Source organism: Oncorhynchus gorbuscha, linkage group LG08 (assembly GCF_021184085.1).
Source record: "Oncorhynchus gorbuscha isolate QuinsamMale2020 ecotype Even-year linkage group LG08, OgorEven_v1.0, whole genome shotgun sequence".
NCBI lineage: Eukaryota > Metazoa > Chordata > Actinopteri > Salmoniformes > Salmonidae > Oncorhynchus > Oncorhynchus gorbuscha.
In genome coordinates, this window is record NC_060180.1 from 15216368 (window position 1) to 15238267 (window position 21900).

The 21900-nt window shown below is 41.6% G+C and overlaps 1 protein-coding gene across 1 annotated transcript in view; it reads right to left on the reverse strand.

Annotated features, from left to right (window-relative positions):
* Positions 1-20351, reverse strand: part of LOC124040759 (VPS10 domain-containing receptor SorCS3-like) — a 60398-nt gene extending 40047 nt beyond the window's left edge. The window contains exon 1 of the mRNA XM_046357848.1: positions 19502-20351. Coding sequence (XP_046213804.1) covers positions 19502-20215 — 714 coding nt within the window. The 5' untranslated portion in view covers positions 20216-20351. The remainder of the gene's footprint in view (positions 1-19501) is intronic.
* Positions 20352-21900: the final 1549 nt, after the last annotated feature.

Genomic DNA, 21900 nt, shown 5'->3' on the forward strand with positions numbered 1-21900 from the left:
TATTATTTTAATGGACCAAAAATATGCTTTTCTTTCAAAAACAAGGAAATTTTGAAGTGACCCCAAACTTTTGAAAGGTAGTATATATGGGGGATACAACCTTCTCAGCTCTGCAGATCTTGCTGCGAGGAGGCAGAGCCATTAGATCATTTATTTTGGTATTGTCCATATGTAGCTCGTTTTTGGTCACAGGTCCAGGAATGGCTGAAGAAATGCAACATTTACTTTGAACTAACATTGCAAATAGCAATACTGGGTGATTTGAAAAGTCATAGTCAATCAATCAATTATATAATAATTATTTTAGCAAAAATGTTTATCTTTAATTTACAATCTGTAGAAGCTATGAGAATAGAAAGGTTCAGTACTTTTGTAAAGCATCACAGCACAGTTGAAAAATATATGGCAAAAAGAAATCCAAAATGGATGGTGTTAAGAGATACAGTAGATGGGAGGGATTGAATGGAGCTGAAGGGTGGGACTAATAACAACAACATAACCAATGTAAAATGTAATAATAATAATAATAAAATGTATAGAGGTTCAGATATTTTGTGAAATAGCACAGCAGCAAATATAAATCAAACTGGATGGACATCAGAAATAGAGGTAGGACTAAAAACAAACAAAATATAACTATTGCAAAATAGATTGTGTCTGTAAAATGTGTATATACTGAAGATAGAAGCCTAAGTGTTATTGTTTATTATTTTAATCCAATTGGGGGAGGGGTGGTAGGGTTTGCAGGGAAAAGTGAAGGTACATTCAAAAAAATCTGTGGGTATGTACATTTCTATGTATATGGATATATATATTTTACCCCCCCCCCCCCCAAAAAAAAATGGGAGATTGAAAATTAAGCAGACAATTACATTGATGGAACAACAATCTATCCGCAATATTAAAGCTGATCCACCCCTTAAAAATAAAAAATATAGTGTACTTAAGTAAAAAATACTTTAAGTACTACTAAGTCGTTTTTGGGGATATTTGTACTTTACTATTTATATTTTTGATTACTTTTATTTTTACTTCACTACATTCCTAAAGAAAATAGTTAACTTTTTACCCCGTACATTTTCCCTGACAACCAAAAGTACATGTTACATTTTGAATGCTTAGCAGGACAGTAAAATGGCCCTACTGCCTCTGATCTGGCGGACACACAAACACAAATGCTTTGTTTGTAAGTTATGTCTGAGTGATGTGCCTCTGGTGATCCGTAAATTGAAAACACAAACAAATGGGGTCGTCTGGTTTTCTTAATATAAGGAACACTTTTGATACTTAAGTATATTTGAGCAATTATTTTTTATTTAACCTTAATTTAACCAGGCAAGTCAGTTCTGAACAAATTCTTATTTACAATGATTTACATGTACTTTTGATACTTAAGTATATTTAAAACCAAATACGTTTAGACATTTACTTATGTAGTATTTTACTGGGTGACTTTCATTTTAACTTGAGACATTTTCTAATAAGGTATCTTTACTTTTACTCAAGTATGACAATTAGTTACATTTTCCAACACTGAAATTGACCAAGTACCAAGACATTTGAGTCAAAAACCGGGAGTCTGAAACTTGGCCGGAAGTGGATCTTACAGAGAGAGAGGGATCAAAACCAGGGTCTGTAATGACGCCTCTAGCACTGACATGCAGTACCTTAGATCGCTGCGCCAGTGAGTGAGAGAGAGAGAGAGAGAGAGAGAGAGAGAGAGAGAGAGAGAGAGAGAGAGAGAGAGAGAGAGAGAGAGAGAGAGAGAAGTGGGGGATAGAGAGTGAAGGGGGATAGAGAGTGAAGGGGAATAGAGAGTGAGGGGGATAGAGAGTGAAGGGGGATAGAGAGAGGAAGAGAGGGTAAAAGGGGGGATAAAGAAAGAGAGAGAGAGTGAAGGGGGAGATCGGGAGAGAGGGAGAGAGATAGAGAGAGTAGAAGATAAATATCAAGAGAGGAGCAACAATGTGCCGTAGCATCATGAATAAAAAATGGGGACTGAAAGAGAGGTCGAAAGCTCAATTACAGTGAGTTTAAACACATTAACCTTATGGGACCCATAGAACGAGTCATTAAACCAAAGAAGCCACACAAGAGTTAAAGAACAATGCCATGCCTCCAGCCCGACACCAAAATGCTAAAAACCCAATTGACCCACAATTTACCCATCAAACGACGGCTCTGCTAGGCATGGACTATCTCCATTCCAGGTTAATTAACCAATCAAGGAGAAAGATAACCATTTGCATAACTAAATGCGCCATGTCTGCAAGGACCAACACCAGAGTCAGAATCAATTTGGAATATAGATTTAGTTAAATGGCTCTGATGTTCGAACTAATTGCCTCTGAAAAACACGAGGAGGAAAAAATGTCCACCAAACAGTGTAGCCTACACTCTTTGAAAAAAAAGGTTCCAAAAGGGTTCTTCGGCTGTCCCTATAGGATAACCCTTTTCGGTTCTAGAATGGATAGTACATGAGCCCAAAAGGGTTCTACCTGGAACCAAAAGTGTTCTACCGAGAACCATCAAGACTTATTCAAAGGGTTCTCCTATGGGGACAACCGAACAACCCTCATCCCAAAAATTCTAGGTGTAGTATTAGTTTCTTCATGTTTTGCTGGTTATGATGGGTCAGTGGCAACGGAGCCTGACACTTCACATGGTAAATTACATCTGTCTGTAATAAGGTTTCAACTGCCAACTAAACCTCTTTCTGGAGGGAATATAATGACGCCATATCATATCATACCAAAAGGCATTGGTTGTCCTTCATTTTCACAGCTTAAATGATGCCAGAGGCATTGTGTGGTGACAATTACATTGTGACATCATTGTCATAAGTTTCATGATGTCACCCACCATTAGCCTAATGAAGAACAAATCATACACATCCATGTGAGATGATCTGTTGATTTGGGTGTAATTGACCCTCACACAAGTGTCAGGCCAAGATTTGGGTTCAGGCTAAGCATCCATTTAGTCAATGCTGTCTAAATTGTGAGAGAATTTTCCACATATCTGTTGTTTCTCCCCATTGGGTTCATGACTGTTAAATATACTGACCCATAGAATTGGGTCAACAGCAATCCACCGCAGGGCAGCATGCTGCCCAGGCAGATAACTAGAAGGAGAAATTGTCGCTAAGTGGATTCATCGCGGGTACATCATTGGAGACAAAATGTTCCTACGTCTCTCTCATTATTGGTAGGCAGCGCAACTGCAGTTCATGTCAATCGAGAACAACTACTATACATGCAAATACTGCAGCCACCAGGGACCGAGCAGCAATGAACCTCTAACATACTGTATCTGCAATGCTTGACTATTGATGTCGCAAAAGGCACATGCCAAATTCAAGAGTTTTTATGATGCATTATTGCATTTATGTAAATATCCAAAACAAAACAAACAATAATGGCAACTAAAATTATTTTGAGCCTTCTAGGTAAATACACATTTCAATGCATATCATCACTCACTTGCATACATGAAATTAAGTAAGGACCCAGGAAAGGCCGAAAGCAGTGCATTTATTCATGTTTATGTTTTATTGATGTGGGGAGAACTTTGCCCCAGGAAAGTCAACCAATCATTTTCAGATTGGCTCCCACTCTCTGTGGAGATCAGTCATTCCTTTATCTTAACATTCTATTCTTGTTTTTTTGTTTTGTTTTAATTGGCTTATCCAAGTGCCTGGTTTTGTTATGGAACCATGAATTCCAATTCTGTATGTTTTGTGGAACGTGAAAGCAGACAGAGACATAAAAGGTATACCAAAGAAAAGAGCTGTTTGCAGAGATTTAGATTCTTTAGAGATTGCTTGAATGGACAGACTCCATGGCAACAGAGGTGTTCTAGCCATAATTTAATTTTGATATACATTGTGATACCAGCTGGACACATCTCTCTCTCTCTCTCTCCCTCTCTATCACACACACACATACATACGGACAAGCACACTTCTGACAAAATCAATTCTCTGTGCTACTAGATCACTATTGGTTTCCAGCCAAGGACAGAAACTCTGAAATTCAAAGTGTTCTCTTTGCTTGGATGAGGCAAAGCTGCAGAGGGCAAATTGAGATTAGTACTTGGTCTCACAGAATACCCCAGCCTATACACTGATTTTTTACATCTTACAACACTTCACATCATCAAAAACAGAACAGAACATTTCCATATTGGCCGATTACAGTCGGCTCTTAACTTGGATTTGCGTTTTTATGACAGACGCTTTCCTTGAAAACGGTTTGAATCACTACATTCAGTGCTAATGGAGAAACATCCTGGTCCTGGAGATCTATAGGATGCCCAGGTATTAGTTCCAGCCCAGCGCTAACACACCTAATCAGGGGCATAATGATTGATTGAAGAAATGCTGGTCAATAGTATTCTCGCCCACCAGCTGGCTCTCTATCTGTTGAACTGGTATGTGCAAGAGCAATTATCCTGGGGATGAGGTTAAGTCAAGAGTAACTCATGTAGCTAGAGTTGGCCAAGCAGCAGTCAAGCATGGACTGCACCAGTAAATACCAGGGTATTTCATTTGCAGATACAGGATCTTAATTTGAGCATCCTGTTGCAGGATAACTAAACATTGGTGTGTATTTGAGATTTTAAAAGGTTTCAGAAGTTTGTCATTTCCACTTTGCAATTTCAGACTTGATTTAGTCTTACTAAGAATTTATCAACCGTCACAAAAATGACCATTAATTATAATCCACAAAATAATAAAAACAATTATGCTGTAGTAAACTGGTTCAAATTATGATCCTACTTCTGTAACAGAGGTAGAGAGGACAGCCTGTTTCCTGCTATTTCATTAAAACTAGAAATAATATGAGTGATAGATCCAGGTCCTAGACATTCTCCCTCCCTAAGGATCATATAGGACTTGTCATGCTTTCCAACTACATGCCTCCAATCATACTTAGTTTATCCTTCTCTCTCCCACTGGATCGTACTGTAAGAAGATTGCATCCCTCAAATATCACTTCATTCTAATGGGATAGGTAGGGGAGCGATATGATCATTCATCTTAAAAAGGGCATTTTGTATGAGAAATGTGGAACACTGTGATAGAAGACTGCAGACACATTTTTGTTGGACTCAAGAGTATCCTGAGGGGCCAAACATACAATTTAAATTAACTTCCAGGGACACCCAGTTAATACCAGTCAACTATCAGGTTCTTTGTAATATACTTGGTAAAAAATCCACTTCAGAAGCAATACCACATGTAAGTTACCTTTCAAGTTCCCTGAAAAGTTCAACGTGATAGGAGCTAGTGTACTGCTAATCTGCATACTCATGAATATGTACAGGATTTTGCATATCATAACAAATAAATAAGCCATATCTTAGGTGAAAAAAGAGTCCACTGGGCCACCGTGGTGTGTGTTTACTCACCTCCACTAGCATACTCCACTAGTAAAAAGAGTCCACTGGGCCACCGTGGTGTGTGTTTACTCACCTCCACTAGCATACTCCACTAGTAAAAAGAGTCCACTGGGCCACCGTGGTGTGTGTTTACTCACCTCCACTAGCATACTCCACTAGTAAAAAGAGTCCATTGGGCCACCGAGGTGTGTGTTTACTCACCTCCACTAGCATACTCCACTAGTAAAAAGAGTCCACTGGGCCACCGTGGTGTGTGTTTACTCACCTCCACTAGCATACTCCACTAGTAAAAAGAGTCCACTGGGCCACCGTGGTGTGTGTTTACTCACCTCCACTAGCATACTCCACTAGTAAAAAGAGTCCACTGGGCCACCGTGGTGTGTGTTTACTCACCTCCACTAGCATACTCCACTAGTAAAAAGAGTCCATTGGGCCACCGAGGTGTGTGTTTACTCACCTCCACTAGCATACTCCACTAGTAAAAAGAGTCCATTGGGCCACCGTGGTGTGTGTTTACTAACCTCCACTAGCATACTCCACTAGTAAAAAGAGTCCACTGGGCCACCGAGGTGTGTGTTTACTCACCTCCACTAGCATACTCCACTAGTAAAAAGAGTCCACTGGGCCACCGTGGTGTGTGTTTACTCACCTCCACTAGCATACTCCACTAGTAAAAAGAGTCCACTGGGCCACCATGGTGTGTGTTTACTAACCTCCACTAGCATACTCCACTAGTAAAAAGAGTCCACTGGGCCACCGAGGGGTGTGTTTACTCACCTCCACTAGCATACTCCACTAGTTATAAGAGTCCACTGGGCCACCGAGGTGTGTGTTTACTCACCTCCAATAGCATACTCCACTAGTAAAAAGAGTCCACTGGGCCACCGAGGTGTGTGTTTACTCACCTCCACTAGCATACTCCACTAGTAAAAAGAGTCCACTGGGCCACCGAGGTGTGTGTTTACTCACCTCCACTAGCATACTCCACTAGTAAAAATAGTCCACTGGGCCACCGAGGTGTGTGTTTACTCACCTCCACTAGCATACTCCACTAGTAAAAAGAGTCCACTAGGCCACCGTGGTGTGTGTTTACTCACCTCCACTAGCATACTCCACTAGTAAAAAGAGTCCACTGGGCCACCATGGTGTGTGTTTACTAACCTCCACTAGCATACTCCACTAGTAAAAAGAGTCCATTGGGCCACCGAGGTGTGTGTTTACTCACCTCCACTAGCATACTCCACTAGTAAAAAGAGTCCATTGGGCCACCGTGGTGTGTGTTTACTAACCTCCACTAGCATACTCCACTAGTAAAAAGAGTCCACTAGGCCACCGTGGTGTGTGTTTACTCACCTCCACTAGCATACTCCACTAGTAAAAAGAGTCCACTGGGCCACCATGGTGTGTGTTTACTAACCTCCACTAGCATACTCCACTAGTAAAAAGAGTCCACTGGGCCACCGAGGTGTGTGTTTACCAACCTCCACTAGCATACTCCACTAGAAAAAACAGTCCACTGGGCCACCGTGGTGTGTTTACTCACCTCCACTAGCATACTCCACTAGTAAAAAGAGTCCACTGGGCCACCGTGGTGTGTGTTTACTCACCTCCACTAGCATACTCCACTAGTAAAAAGAGTCCATTGGGCCACCGAGGTGTGTGTTTACTCACCTCCACTAGCATACTCCACTAGTAAAAAGAGTCCACTGGGCCACCGTGGTGTGTGTTTACTCACCTCCACTAGCATACTCCACTAGTAAAAAGAGTCCACTGGGCCACCGTGGTGTGTGTTTACTCACCTCCACTAGCATACTCCACTAGTAAAAAGAGTCCACTGGGCCACCGTGGTGTGTGTTTACTCACCTCCACTAGCATACTTCACTAGTAAAAAGAGTCCACTGGGCCACCGTGGTGTGTGTTTACTCACCTCCACTAGCATACTCCACAAGTAAAAAGAGTCCACTGGGCCACCGTGGTGTGTGTTTACTAACCTCCACTAGCATACTCCACTAGTAAAAACAGTCCACTGGGCCACCGTGGTGTGTGTTTACTCACCTCCACTAGCATACTCCACTAGTAAAAAGAGTCCACTGGGCCACCGAGGTGTGTGTTTACCAACCTCCACTAGCATACTCCACTAGAAAAAAGAGTCCACTGGGCCACCGTGGTGTGTGTTTACTCACCTCCACTAGCATACTCCACTAGTAAAAAGAGTCCACTGGGCCACTGAGGTGTGTGTTTACCAACCTCCAGTAGCATACTCCACTAGTAAAAAGAGTCCACTGGGCCACTGAGGTGTGTGTTTACCAACCTCCAGTAGCATACTCCACTAGTAAAAAGAGTCCACTGGGCCACCGAGGTGTGTGTTTACTCACCTCCACTAGCATACTCCACTAGTAAAAAGAGTCCATTGGGCCACCGAGGTGTGTGTTTACTCACCTCCAGTAGCATACTCCACTAGTAAAAAGAGTCCACTGGGCCACCGAGGTGTGTGTTTACTCACCTCCACTAGCATACTCCACTAGTAAAAAGAGTCCACTGGGCCACCGAGGTGTGTGTTTACTCACCTCCACTAGCATACTCCACTAGTAAAAAGAGTCCACTGGGCCACCGTGGTGTGTGTTTACTAACCTCCACTAGCATACTCCACTAGTAAAAACAGTCCACTGGGCCACCGTGGTGTGTGTTTACTCACCTCCACTAGCATACTCCACTAGTAAAAACAGTCCACTGGGCCACCGTGGTGTGTGTTTACTAACCTCCACTAGCATACTCCACTAGTAAAAACAGTCCACTGGGCCACCGTGGTGTGTGTTTACTCACCTCCACTAGCATACTCCACTAGTAAAAAGAGTCCACTGGGCCACCGAGGTGTGTGTTTACCAACCTCCACTAGCATACTCCACTAGAAAAAACAGTGTACTGGGCCACCGTGGTTTGTGTTTACTCACCTCCAGTAGCATACTCCATTAGTAAAAAGAGTCCACTGGGCCACCGTGGTGTGTGTTTACTAACCTCCACTAGCATACTCCACTAGTAAAAACAGTCCACTGGGCCACCGTGGTGTGTGTTTACTCACCTCCACTAGCATACTCCACTAGTAAAAAGAGTCCACTGGGCCACCGAGGTGTGTGTTTACGAACCTCCACTAGCATACTCCACTAGAAAAAACAGTCCACTGGGCCACCGTGGTTTGTGTTTACTCACCTCCACTAGCATACTCCACTAGTAAAAACAGTCCACTGGGCCACCGAGGTGTGTGTTTACCAACCTCCACTAGCATACTCCACTAGAAAAAACAGTCCACTGGGCCACCGTGGTTTGTGTTTACTCACCTCCAGTAGCATACTCCACTAGTAAAAAGAGTCCACTGGGCCACCGAGGTGTGTGTTTACTCACCTCCACTAGCATACTCCACTAGTAAAAAGAGTCCACTGGGCCACTGAGGTGTGTGTTTACCAACCTTCACTAGCATACTCCACTAGAAAAAAAAGAGTCCACTGGGCCACCGTGGTGTGTGTTTACTCACCTCCACTAGCATACTCCACTAGTAAAAATAGTCCACTGGGCCACTGAGGTGTGTGTTTACCAACCTCCACTAGCATACTCCACTAGTAAAAAGAGTCCACTGGGCCACTGAGGTGTGTGTTTACCAACCTCCAGTAGCATACTCCACTAGTAAAAAAAGAGGTGTGTGTTTACCAACCTCCAGTAGCATACTCCACTAGTAAAAAGAGTCCACTGGGCCACTGAGGTGTGTGTTTACCAACCTCCAGTAGCATACTCCACTAGTAAAAAGAGTCCACTGGGCCACCGAGGTGTGTGTTTCCTCAACTCCATTAGCATACTCCACTAGTAAAAAGAGTCCACTGGGCCACCGTGGTGTGTGTTTACTCACCTCCACTAGCATACTCCACTAGTAAAAAGAGTCCACTGGGCCACCGTGGTGTGTGTTTACTCACCTCCACTAGCATACTCCACTAGTAAAAAGAGTCCACTGGGCCACCGAGGTGTGTGTTTACTCACCTCCACTAGCATACCTCACTAGTAAAAAGAGTCCACTGGGCCACCGTGGTGTGTGTTTACTAACCTCCACTAGCATACTCCACTAGGAAAAAGAGTCCACTGGGCCACCGAGGTGTGTGTTTACTCACCTCCACTAGCATACTCCACTAGTAAAAAGAGTCCACTGGGCCACCGTGGTGTGTGTTTACTAACCTCCACTAGCATACTCCACTAGTAAAAAGAGTCCACTGTGCCACCGAGGTGTGTGTTTACTCACCTCCACTAGCATACTCCACTAGTAAAAAGAGTCCACTGGGCCACCGAGGTGTGTGTTTACTCAACTCCATTAGCATACTCCACTAGTAAAAAGAGTCCACTGGGCCACCGTGGTGTGTGTTTACTCACCTCCAGTAGCATACTCCACTAGAAAAAGAGTCCATTGGGCCACCATGGTGTGTGTTTAATCACCGTTACTTGTATATTCATTCCTGGTAATAAATGTTGATTTGTTTCTTTATTAGTTTTAAATATCCAAGTTGGTAAATGTTGAAAAGGTCTGAAAGACTATCTGGTGTATGGTGCCTAAATATCCTGATTTCACATATATTAGCTTTCCCAGCAGGCATAGCCTTGTTTCACTGTAATAGGTTAATTCATTAACAATTAAATCAATCCATTAACGTACACCAGCTAATGGCGAGGTTTTAAACACCACCGCATTTTCCTCAAACTACATTTTACTCTATAGCCATCAACATCTCCACTAAAGAAAAACAGACTTGATCGTGAGAGAGGCCAGTCGTGACCTGATTCCTTAAAAGATGAGGTAGGGAGGGGTCTGAATGCATCAAAAGATTGAAAAACATATGGCTCATAGGTCTAGACCAGGGGTGTCCAACCTTGTTCATGGAGAGCAGAGGAGGCTGCTGAGGGGAGGACAACTCAAAATAATGGCCAGAATGGAGTGAATGGAATGCGTTTGATACCATTTCTTTCACTCCATTCCAGCCATTATTTTGAACCATCCTCCCCTTAGCAGCCTCCACTACGGGAGAGCTACCCTCCTGTAGGTTTTCACTCTAGCCGCAGTTGTAACTAACCTGGTCCAACTTATCAACCAGCTAATAATTAGCATCTGGTGTGCTAGATTAGGGTTGCAATGAAAGCCTACTGGATGATAGTTCTGCGGGAACAGGGTAGGAGAGCCCTGGTCTAGACATCGTGGCAAACACATTCATTTAATTGGGCCCCTGATGCACAACACACTAGTTGGATCTGCAGTGCCACTGAGAAAGACTTGTCAAACAGCACAAAGCTGGCAGGTAGCAGGAGAAGAAAGACTGTGACTGTGCCTCTGTTGTTCTCTCCAGATTGCAACCCATTTCACTGCACTGGCAAGCACAGGCAATTCAGAGGCCACTGAAATACATCTCAAGTTGATTCATTGTTAAAACTGGTACATTGCCTTCTCGGATTGGAATAGCATAAAAAGAGAGGCAGACAATAAGTCATTTAGAAAAGCTGTATTTTCATTAGCTGAACACATTTGGTGATGCTCACTCTGATTACTGTTGCTGTTTTGAGGCACCCCTCAAACTTTTCAGAGATTTGAATTTTGTGGTAACCTAATAATCAGACACACATCAATAACAGACTGTGAAAGCAAGTTGTGCAATCACGGAGATAAACACCTATGAGAGAACAATATGTGACAAGTTTTGCTCTCATGAATAGGGATTAATGTATTCATATATTCATAAGAAATAATTTTCATCAAACACCTGCAGTGAAATATTGATTGGTTACATTTAGTTAGCTAAAAGCCCACCATCTTGATTGTAATCAAAAGGACATCTGCAAAAGGACATCTACAAAAAAACACAGTAGCAAATGACAAACAAAAAATATATTGCTTAGCTATAGAAAGACCTTGGTCTTTCCTAATCACAAATATGGATTGAATTGATTGTTTGTCTTTGTGAGTGATGACAAGTTATTCTGTGAAGTACCAATTTCATCCAAGCATAACTCTGGTGAAAGCCCTTATGCATTGATTGAGCTTGGCGAACAACATTAGTCTTTAAATGCTTGCTGTAGGCCAACACTCCATTATCCCCAATCCACACAGCCATGCTATGTTTAAAACGTCAAAGTGTATGAGGATTCCTTACTCCATAATAAGTCCCTTGCATTCCAAGCACCTGAGAAATAATGGATGTATGAATGGCACTACGAGACATCGGCTGAGTAGTGTTTCACGACCTCGCTCAGCTTAGAACATGATAGCATTATCTGTTTTGCTTCAGGCAGGTGCCCGTGTGTGGCTCATGCACCATTGTAAGGGATGCCACATGACAACATTATATTTTAGTTAACAAGGTTCTGTAGATTCTGGCATCCATAAGGTGTCAGTAGAATAATTTGGTAAATACAGTACCTGTACCTTCAAACAGTTGCATTTTGAGACTATATAATGTCAAAACCTCTGCAATTTTATGTTGAAAGGATCATGATTTAACTGAAGGTGAGATTTGAGTGAAAAAAAGATGGGGAACATCATAATATCTCCTGCCAATGAAAATAAATAGATAAACAATAACAACAAATTAGGCTATACTCCTCAATATTACTATGCCGTGACAGTTATTCATAATTCCTTACATGCAAGCTTGTCAAATTTGATTCACCGCCTGCTTCATCTCTGATTAAGTCCATAACATAATGAGTGTGTGTGTGTGTGTGTGTGTGTGTGTGTGTGTGTGTGTGTGTGTGTGTGTGTGTGTGTGTGTGTGTGTGTGTGTGTGTGTGTGTGTGTGTGTGTGTGTGTGTGTGTGTGTGTGTGTGTGTGTGTGTGTGTGTGTGTGTGTGTGTGTGTCTGCGTGCAACAGAAGTGCAGCATTGACTTCAAATGCACTTTGTGAAGCCAAATGAATCTGAGTGCTGTGGAAGTGCTGAGGCCCCACAGTGATGTTCTGCATTATGGTCCCTTCACACAAATCATTCATGATAAAAGCAAATAGAAGTGTCATTTGGAGGAGTACAAATATAGTTATAGGAGTGGAAGGCTAACACTCTAAGTGCCCTTATTACTGTATAAGTATTCCTGTAAGTACAGTGTAAAAACTATTGTAATTACAAATTGTTACACTGCACTTACAACTGTAATCCTTACCCTTGTCCTTACCCTAACTCTAATCTTAACTCTTACCCTAAACACATGGCAAGTGCAGTGTAACAATGAGTGAGTAATAACAATATTTGTTACACTGTACTGACAGGAATAATTACACTAACACTATTCAATAACCGCAAAGCAGTCTGTCATCAGCCCCACAAACGTATAATACTATGTCATGAAGACATTGTGGGGGAACATTCACAGAGTAACATGGTCTTCATTACAGCCTTCCACGGTGGTGTATAATGTAATCAATGAGGTATCCAACCCCCGGTTGTATGTGCGCCTCAATACCACGGTAGCCCACTGAGTCTTCAGCTCTCTGGCAAAGTTACCCAGGCAAGGTGTAGTTCACTGTACTACATCTGCTACACAGAGACTACAGAAAGTGAAACGTTCCAATAGACCCCTAAACAGTTTGGACTACAGTGTCAATGACTGCCACACTTACATACTGCGGTAACCTATTATACACTGAGTAGACTTAAGAAATAATGCACGAGGGGGTGTAGTATATGTCCAATATACCATCGCTAAGAGCTGTTCTTAGGCAAGACGCAACGCCATTAACTGTAGTATATTGGCCTTATACCACAAACCCCCAAGGTGCCTAAATGCTATTATAAACTGGTTACCAATGTAATTAGAGCAGTAAAAATGAATGCTTTGTCATACCCGTGGTATACTGATATACCACATCCTTCAGCCAATCAGCATTAAGGGCTCAAACCACACAGTTAATAAAAAAAACATCAAAACATCTTAGATGTGATGTCCCGTTTTGGGAACCTGTATGGTTCTGGTACCGGTTCTGACCAGCATCTTTGCTTATAAATCGTCATATATCTAAATTGCATTGAGCGATAGCCCTGATTCTCACAGACACAGGTGTATGTATATTTGGCCTGTGTGAAGCGGGATGTGAAATCTGACACCACTTGAACCTGGGATGTCCCTTCTACCTGTCAGGACCCAGTTACGAACCCGGGTCTCCAGAGTGAGAAACAGTCACTTAACCAACTGAGCCACGAATAGTCGGCAGAACCCAGAAGATGAGGCAGACACAGCAGTACTTGAGACGGTGTATTTAATGAAGTAAAAAGTGAAGTTCTTCAGGAAAACATGTAACTCCACAACCTCAAAAGGAATTCCACAAGAACAAAGGTAATCCTCCAAGACAAAAAGGTAAATCCACAAGGTGGAAGGTAAAGCACAAAAAGCCTCAAAAGATACTCAAAAACAAACAAACAAGAACAAAAAACAGAATTCCACAAGAGAGTCCACCGGGAACAACAAGAGTTCACAGAGTACTAGGGCTGGGTGCTAACATACAAACACAGAGCAAAGAACAGAGGAAAACAAAGGGTTTAAATACAATCAGGGGAAACGAGGCACAGGTGCAAATAATAATGGGGATCAAGGGAAAACAAAAGGTCAAAAGGCACAATGGGGGCATCTAGTGACCAAAAACCAGAACAACCCTGGCCAAATCCTGACACTACCATTTCATTAGCTCTTCCGACTGTCCATCAACTCCTGGCTGAACACTACTCACGTGCTCTATTTAACCTTTATTTAACTAGGCAAGTCAGTTAAGAACAAATTCTTATTTACAATGATGGCCTACTCCAGTCAAACCCTAACCCGGACAACGCTGTGCCAATTGTGAGCTGCCCTATGGGACTCCCAATCACGGCCGGTTGTGATACAGCCTGGAATCGAACCAGGGTCTGTAGTGACGCCTCTAGCACTGAGATGCAGTACCTTAGACTGCTGCACTACTTGGTAGCCCACTAGCAAAGTATTGCAGCAGGAGAGAGTGGTTTTGTCGCAGTAGCACATTCATAGATTTATAGCCAGTAATTTAAGATAATTCATATATTTTAAACATAAAACACTTTTTGTTTGTCATAGAGGGAGAATATTAATATGTGATGAAAGGCGAGTTCCCAACGAGTTCAGGAAGCTAAGCTACAGCTATGTGAGACGTTCACTGCGATAGGGGCAGACGTTTTCATCAAGAGAGATCTTTAACAAATATGCACATTTTCTCTAACACTAAACATACAAATATGTATTTTCCAGTTATAAGAAAGGTGATATATTTAGAAAGCATATAAGTAATTTCAGGCCTTAATCATACAGTTGTAATGAATAGGAAATACATCATATAAAATATTTCATATTTGTATCATATTTTTACTGTGTATTTGAGCGTGTGTCCTCCAAAGTGACTACACCCCCAAAAAATGTACCAGAAAGGTGAAATTTTAACCTTTCTTGGAGTATGCAGCATTACTAATTATTGTTTATGGCCTTCTCAAGATAAATAATTACTTTGGGGTACTATGTAGATGACATTTTTAATTACATTTAGTTACATTTAACTGGTTTTAAGAACAACTTCCTAATTTTGAGTTGCACCCCCTTTTGCCCTCAGAACAGCCTCAATTCGTTGGGGCATGGACTTTACAAGGTGTCAAAAATGTTCCACAGGGATGCTGGCCCATGTTGACTCCAACTTCCCACAGTTGTGTCAAGTTGGCAGGGTGTCCTTTGGGTGGTAGACCATTCTTGATACACATGGGAAACTATTGAGCATGAAAAACCCAGCAGTGTTGCAGTTCTTGACACAACCAGGTGCACCAGGCACCTACTACCATATCCCATTCAATGGCACTTAAATATTCTGTCTTGCCCATTCACCCTCTGAATGGCACACATACAGTACACAATTCATGTCTCAATTGTCTCATGGCTTAAAAATCATTATTTTAAACTGTCTCCTCCCCTTCATCTACACTGATTGAAGTGGATTTAACAAGTGACATCAATAACGGATCTTAGCTTTCACCTGGATTCACCTGGTCAGTCTGTCATGGAAAGAGCAGGTGTTATTCATGTTTTATACACTCAGTGTAGATTAGACCACACCTATTTCTCCTACTATTGCCATACCTTACTGATGTTGACACTTGGACTAATTTTGAAATTACAACAGTGGGCCAAATGCCATGGACAAAGGAGGCATTAAATACATTGTATAAAGCTGGTCATTTGGCATTTTGGGCAAATGCCTGACGGGCTGCTTAATTTTTAGCCCAGTGGGCCTGTGTAACTTGGATTTTTTTTGCACAAAATGATTGTTTGTTGTCTGTGCAGATTGTCGTTTATAAGAGTATTTAATCTATTATGAATATGTTTTTCCCTATAATGGAATGAGATAGAATAGTCATATCAGCGCCAAAAACTGATTAATTTGTCTCTGGTTTGGAGGCACAGTGCTCATTCTGAGCTTTAGTTGTAAGGAGTAATATTTCACTGTATGCTTGTAACACATTTTCTTCATTCCTTTTTCATGGAAATACCAATACTTCACAGACAACACCTACAAAAAGCCTACCCATTTAGTCCACTCCAACAGGTACGCTCACATTTGCTGATTCTAACCCCTCTCCTATAATTACGCACTAACACGGTCAGATTGGCCATTTGGAAATACTGGCAAATTCCGGAAGCGCCGAACCATCTTTGTGTTGGGTGGGTTGTTCAAAATTGACAACAAAAAAAAGGTGCACAGCCGGCGGCCCATCGGCCTGTTAAGATTTTTTTATTTAAAAAATTGTCAATATTTCTGTTGCATAATAATATATTTGAGCATTTGCCTGATCAGTGGGCAATGGCTGCCCCCCCCCCCTAACAAGATGGGCCCTTCTGGTTTTCTGATTGGTTGAGCTAAGGCCATGCAAAAATGTACATTAGCAAAGAGACCCGATCTGGCTTTCTGTCATCAGGCATTCCAGATCATGGATCGCATAAAACAGAAATGTGGCGCCGAAAAAAATTAGAGACCAAAAAAAGTATCTTGAGACGGATGTGTGAACTAAACTTATTTTCTAAAGGTTCTGGTTCTGCAGGTCCAAGTGGTGTGACTCTGTCTGTGATGAGAAATGATGCTATGCTTAGCGCCAACCGATCAGCTGCTGCTACAGTGCAGTCAAGGTAGGGAGAAAACAGAGAAGGACACATAGACACTGACACAGATTAAGCCTAGTGCTATCAGTTAACATTTTGGCTGAATATTGTATGAAATAGTAGGCTAATTAACACTTAGGCCTAATTAGAGAATGGGGGGATTCAGGGAACAAATATGACAGGCACTAACTTGCAATAACCTAAAAAATCATTAGACTTGCTTTTATAACACATAACCCAATAGCCATCTACTGTATAAGACATTACATACAGTGCTACTGCTTTTTATTAAATATCAGTCATGATGTATTACAATGAAACACTGAATTAATGCACAATAATTGCTCAATAATCCTCCGTTAAAGGTCAATTCGGGGACAATCTGTGTTTTTTAATTGTTCTATTAAAGTTGATTTGCTTCTAAATCTCAGTCTCTTCAGCCATCGAGTGGGTCATAGTTTAGGAGCTGTAGTAACAAGTGACTCTGTTGTTGAATCACAGAGCATAGCCACCGCCACTGGAGGCTGGAAAGTCCTTGCATATTTTACCGCCGATTTCATTCGCTGAAAGGCCTGTCACTTCTTTGTAGAAAGATACGCATATACACGGGGAATCTATCCGCATCCACATAAACTAGTTCCGGCATCACTCGGCATCACTCACAAACACAGAAGGTTTTGTATTGAATTCAATATAATAAAACAGATAAAGAGGGAGGGAGAGAGACAGCCAGGTCCTTAATGTAGCCATTGGCTGCAGCCAAAGCATTAAGGATCTCTCTCTCTCTCTCTCTCTCTCTCTCTCTCTCTCTCTCTCTCTCTCTCTCTCTCTCTCTCTCTCTCTCTCTCTCTCTCTCTCTCTCTCTCTCTCTCTCTCTCTCTCTCTCTCTCTCTCTCTCTCTCTCTCTCTCTCTCTCTCTCTCTCCTCACTCTCACTCTGTTTTCTTCTATTAAATGATATGTAGCCTAAAATTTAAACACTTAGCAAAGTAGACAGGGGGGAACAGGGGGGAATTTGAAATATGAATTTATACTGTTATAAGGTACTAAATGAGCCAATGGTGATCTATAAGGTATTCATTCTGTGATTTTGTTCTTTGGCTAATATTTGTGTTTATTCATTCACAACTAGGATGGGTAACACTTTATTTTAAGGGTCCAGAATAAATCATTTATGAGGATTTATAAACTGTGTGTTCATAATTTATTAAGTATTACTACCACATGAGTATACAATTGACTAATAATTAGTCAAATATTTTTGCAGCCCCTAATCTAAAGTGAGTGCTATTTACACTGTTTTGAGTGACAAGTGTAATTTCTCCCCAAAAGAGCTGCGCATGCCATTGGTAGACATTCCTGCAGTACTTGGTAAAAGAACAAGCACAAAACACAGGATGTTTAAGGAAATATATATATATATACACATGTGTGAATAACTAGCTTACTAACATTTACAAATGTGGGAGTAATGGTCAATGAGTGATGAGCAAACGGTTTGCAAATGCCTTATAATGCCTTATAAATGGTTTAATATGGACCTTAAAATAAAGTGTTACCCCAGGATGTTCCTGGGCACCACACGGGCAGTGTTGTCCCCTGCTCTTCTGGTCCCAGTGATGCTAGGCTTACAGCACAGACATCTCAGCTGCTGCAGCAGTCATGTGTAGTGGAGGTAGGGAGAACAGAGAGAGAAACACTCACTCTGACCCAGATGTCCTGCCAGTTTATTGATAGTTTGGCTCTGTATTATATATGTAATAGTAATGAGCATGGGAGGGGGGGGTGCTTTCATAAGGTATTATGGGCCAATGGTCATCTATTAGGCATTTATTCAGTGATTGTTCGTCTTTATCTAATAAATATGTTTATTAATTCACAACCAGGCTGTTGCTGGGCCCAGTACAGGCAGTGGTCTTCTGGTACCAGTGATGTGAGAAAGGATGCTAGGCTTAGCAGAGACAGCTCAGAGGTGAGTGCAGTGGAGATAGGAAGAAAACAGAGAGACACAGATGTACTGCCAGTTTCTTAATACGTTGGCTCTATATGTAATAGCCATTAACACTTAGGAGTGACAGACAGAGTACAAGGTGAAGCAAAGACAGACAGAGTGACAACAGAGGAGAACAAGGAGAAGCACAGACAGACAGACAGACAGACAGACAGACAGACAGACAGACAGACAGACAGACAGACAGACAGACAGACAGACAGACAGACAGACAGACAGACAGACAGACAGACAGACAGACAGACAGACAGACAGACAGACAGACAGACAGACAGACAGACAGACAGACAGACAGACAGACAGACAGACAGACAGACAGACAGACAGACAGACAGACAGACAGACAGACAGACAGACAGACAGACAGACAGACAGACAGACAGACAGACAGACAGACAGACAGACAGACAGACAGACAGACAGACAGACAGACAGACAGACAGACAGACAGACAGACAGACAGACAGACGAGAAGATGCAGATATACGGGCACAACAGGGAGGCAACAGAGGCCCAATTATAGTGGAAAGTTCTATCACCAGCAGAGTTTTACAATGTTGTATTTTATCTTAGACATGAGCTGCTGAAAAGAGAAAAGGAGGAGGACAATGTTTCACAGGTCACTGTCTGCCCCTGTGCACTAATAATGAATTAGCCATAAAGCAAAGTAACCTCAATCACGAGACAGACATATTATACATGAATAATATCATGTCTTTAAATGATTCAGAGAAATGCTTAATTGACAATAAAACCATGCATTATTTCGCGCGGGGTGAAAAAGCTGTGCGTAATGATGCGCAACTTGAACGCTTGGCTTTTGAAATATACTGCAGGTGATACATTGAGTAAAAGATTAAAATGTTGAGTTAAACATCGTCTTCAGAGATGCACACCATTTGTACATTATTAACTTTAATTTTAACTCACGCTGCTGTTTTCTCCAACCCAGTGCCCCATTGCCTGGTTGTGCGCAGAGTCTCCGGACAGAGGGAAAGTGGAGGTAACCAGAAGCGGCTCACTTTGCCTCGGGCTAGTTCTTGCGTCCTCCCCAGTTCGTCGGTATTCTGTCCTCGAACTGTAAACGCCTTGTAAAGGCTCCACAAGCTTCTCGGCTGAAAATGCGTCACCAGGACCTCCAATTTGACTCCTGTCCGAATATTCGCCAAATGATGTGCTTCGCTTTGTCCTCGTACGGTTACTTGAAGCAAATGTACCGTCTTTAACTTCAAAGGAACTGTCAGACTTTTTGCTGTCAGCAGTAAAATTCTTGGAACGGTTAGGCGCCTTTTTATCTCTGACAGTAGATACAGCGTCTGGTAGCACTTTCCCAATAACTCCGTCCAAGTCCTTTGGCAATTTCTCCTCACCTTTTGGAACTACGGATTTTCCATCAATTGTTTCCATTCTAAAATCTCTGGAAAATGTGGATTCCTTGTCGATATACTTTGGGACTTTGACCCATGCGGATTTTAGGTTTGCGCGCAGCTCCAGAGGCAATTTATCCATACGGTTAAACCAAACGTTCGTCGTCGTGGAACTCGCTGGCCAACTTATTTCAGCGTATGCCGTCAACATATTGTAAAAAGAGATTAAAATGCAAGTCAAAAGAGCCCAACACCAAACTGACCCCGAGACGACCATTGTTTTCAACTCACTGTTGCCAAATGTGTTAAAAAATAAAAATACGTTTGACGGTGGTAGTAGATTGATCAACTTGTGAAATATTCACTGCGTTACGGTTACAATCAAGAGTCGCTTAAACTGATCTGCTCACGTCCAGGAATTTGTCAAAGTGACCAACAACCAGTTGGGGAGGCGCTGCACAGCAGACAAAATGCGCCCGACAGAAAGTGATTGTGGCAATTGGAGAGGTGTGTAGGACAAGAATTACGTTAAAAACGCATTAAATATCTAAACTTGTTTATTTATTTTTAATCAACATGAATTAGTGGCAGTATCATTATTTGACAAATCCATATGGAATAGTTATCCAGCCAACTGGATAGCCTCCTCCAGTGCGTCATTGGTTCACCCGACAAAACATGAATCTCAGTATAGGCAATCTTTACCATTGCATTTCCTTCTGCAGAACAGGTGAGTGTACAGCTTTAATAGACAACCAATAAGCCATGTGGATATGCACATAATAGGCACATTTTAGATATATTTTGTAGATTTGAAGGAAGAAACATCGAGAATATGTTGCCAATTTTCTGACATGTATGTGTATTTAGGCCTACATTTGGAAGAGTTCACCGAAAATACAAATGTACATGATTTTCTTCTAACCTTGACTTAGACAGTTTATATGTTGTGCATATTTAGGTTATTTCATTCATTTAAGCAGCCTCTGGCTGGCATTAGCTTCCTCTGACCTCTAATAAATGGCTCTCAACAAGGTATATCCTAGCATGGAAGTTCCTTCCAAACCTCTGCAACATAAATTGAGTAGAAAATCATGTAAATGTTTATTTTGGGTGAACTATGCCAGGAAAACAATAGGAACGCCTTGGGTTAAGAAGTATTCAAGAATGACAGGATTGTCATCGGCTCAAACCAGCTCAGAACATGGCAGTCTAGCTGTTCTTCAGAGGTGGTGCGGAGTCATGGAAAACTCTCATTGTGGTGTATCACTGTGCTACAGAAAACTGGAGAAAAACCCCCACAAAAAAACAGCAGTTGATCTTTATCCAACTTATCTGTTCATATTTGAATGTACCATTTTTTTAATAGGCCAAACAAACAATGTGCTTTGAAATTAAATTGAGTCTGTATGGTTGCTGTATTTTTCAAGAATTTCTATGCCCTCTAGCAATACTATATCCTATTCTGGTGTTCTAAATGTTCTGTTTGTAAGTCAGGCCATATAGCCTGTTTTTGAAAAGTATGGTAATGTGCATACACTTTCCTTATCAAGTAAACAACGTATTAATACCTACTTACATACATTTGAGGAGAAGTAGCATTCTTTATAATGATATGCTAATTGAAAATGATTCAGTTCAATTAGAGGTGCACAGCAAATCAAGAGTCATTTCCTTTTGTCAGTGTCAGTCAGCGCTCCCTATAATTGTATCTCAATCTTTGAGGATATGGCAGAGTTGATTTGAGAAACAGGAGAGCAAAGTGGGGAGGAGGTCTATGAAGAACATAATTATGCAGGAGATAGTGACTGAAATGTATGTGATATTTACATCACCTGTCAATCGCATTCTGATAGAAAAAATTTGAACCAAGATTTCCATTTCCTTTAAGGCCAGTGTCTTTGCATCAAAGGAAGGAGACAAAGCATTTTGCTGCATCAAAAGAGAGGGCAACCGTTACAT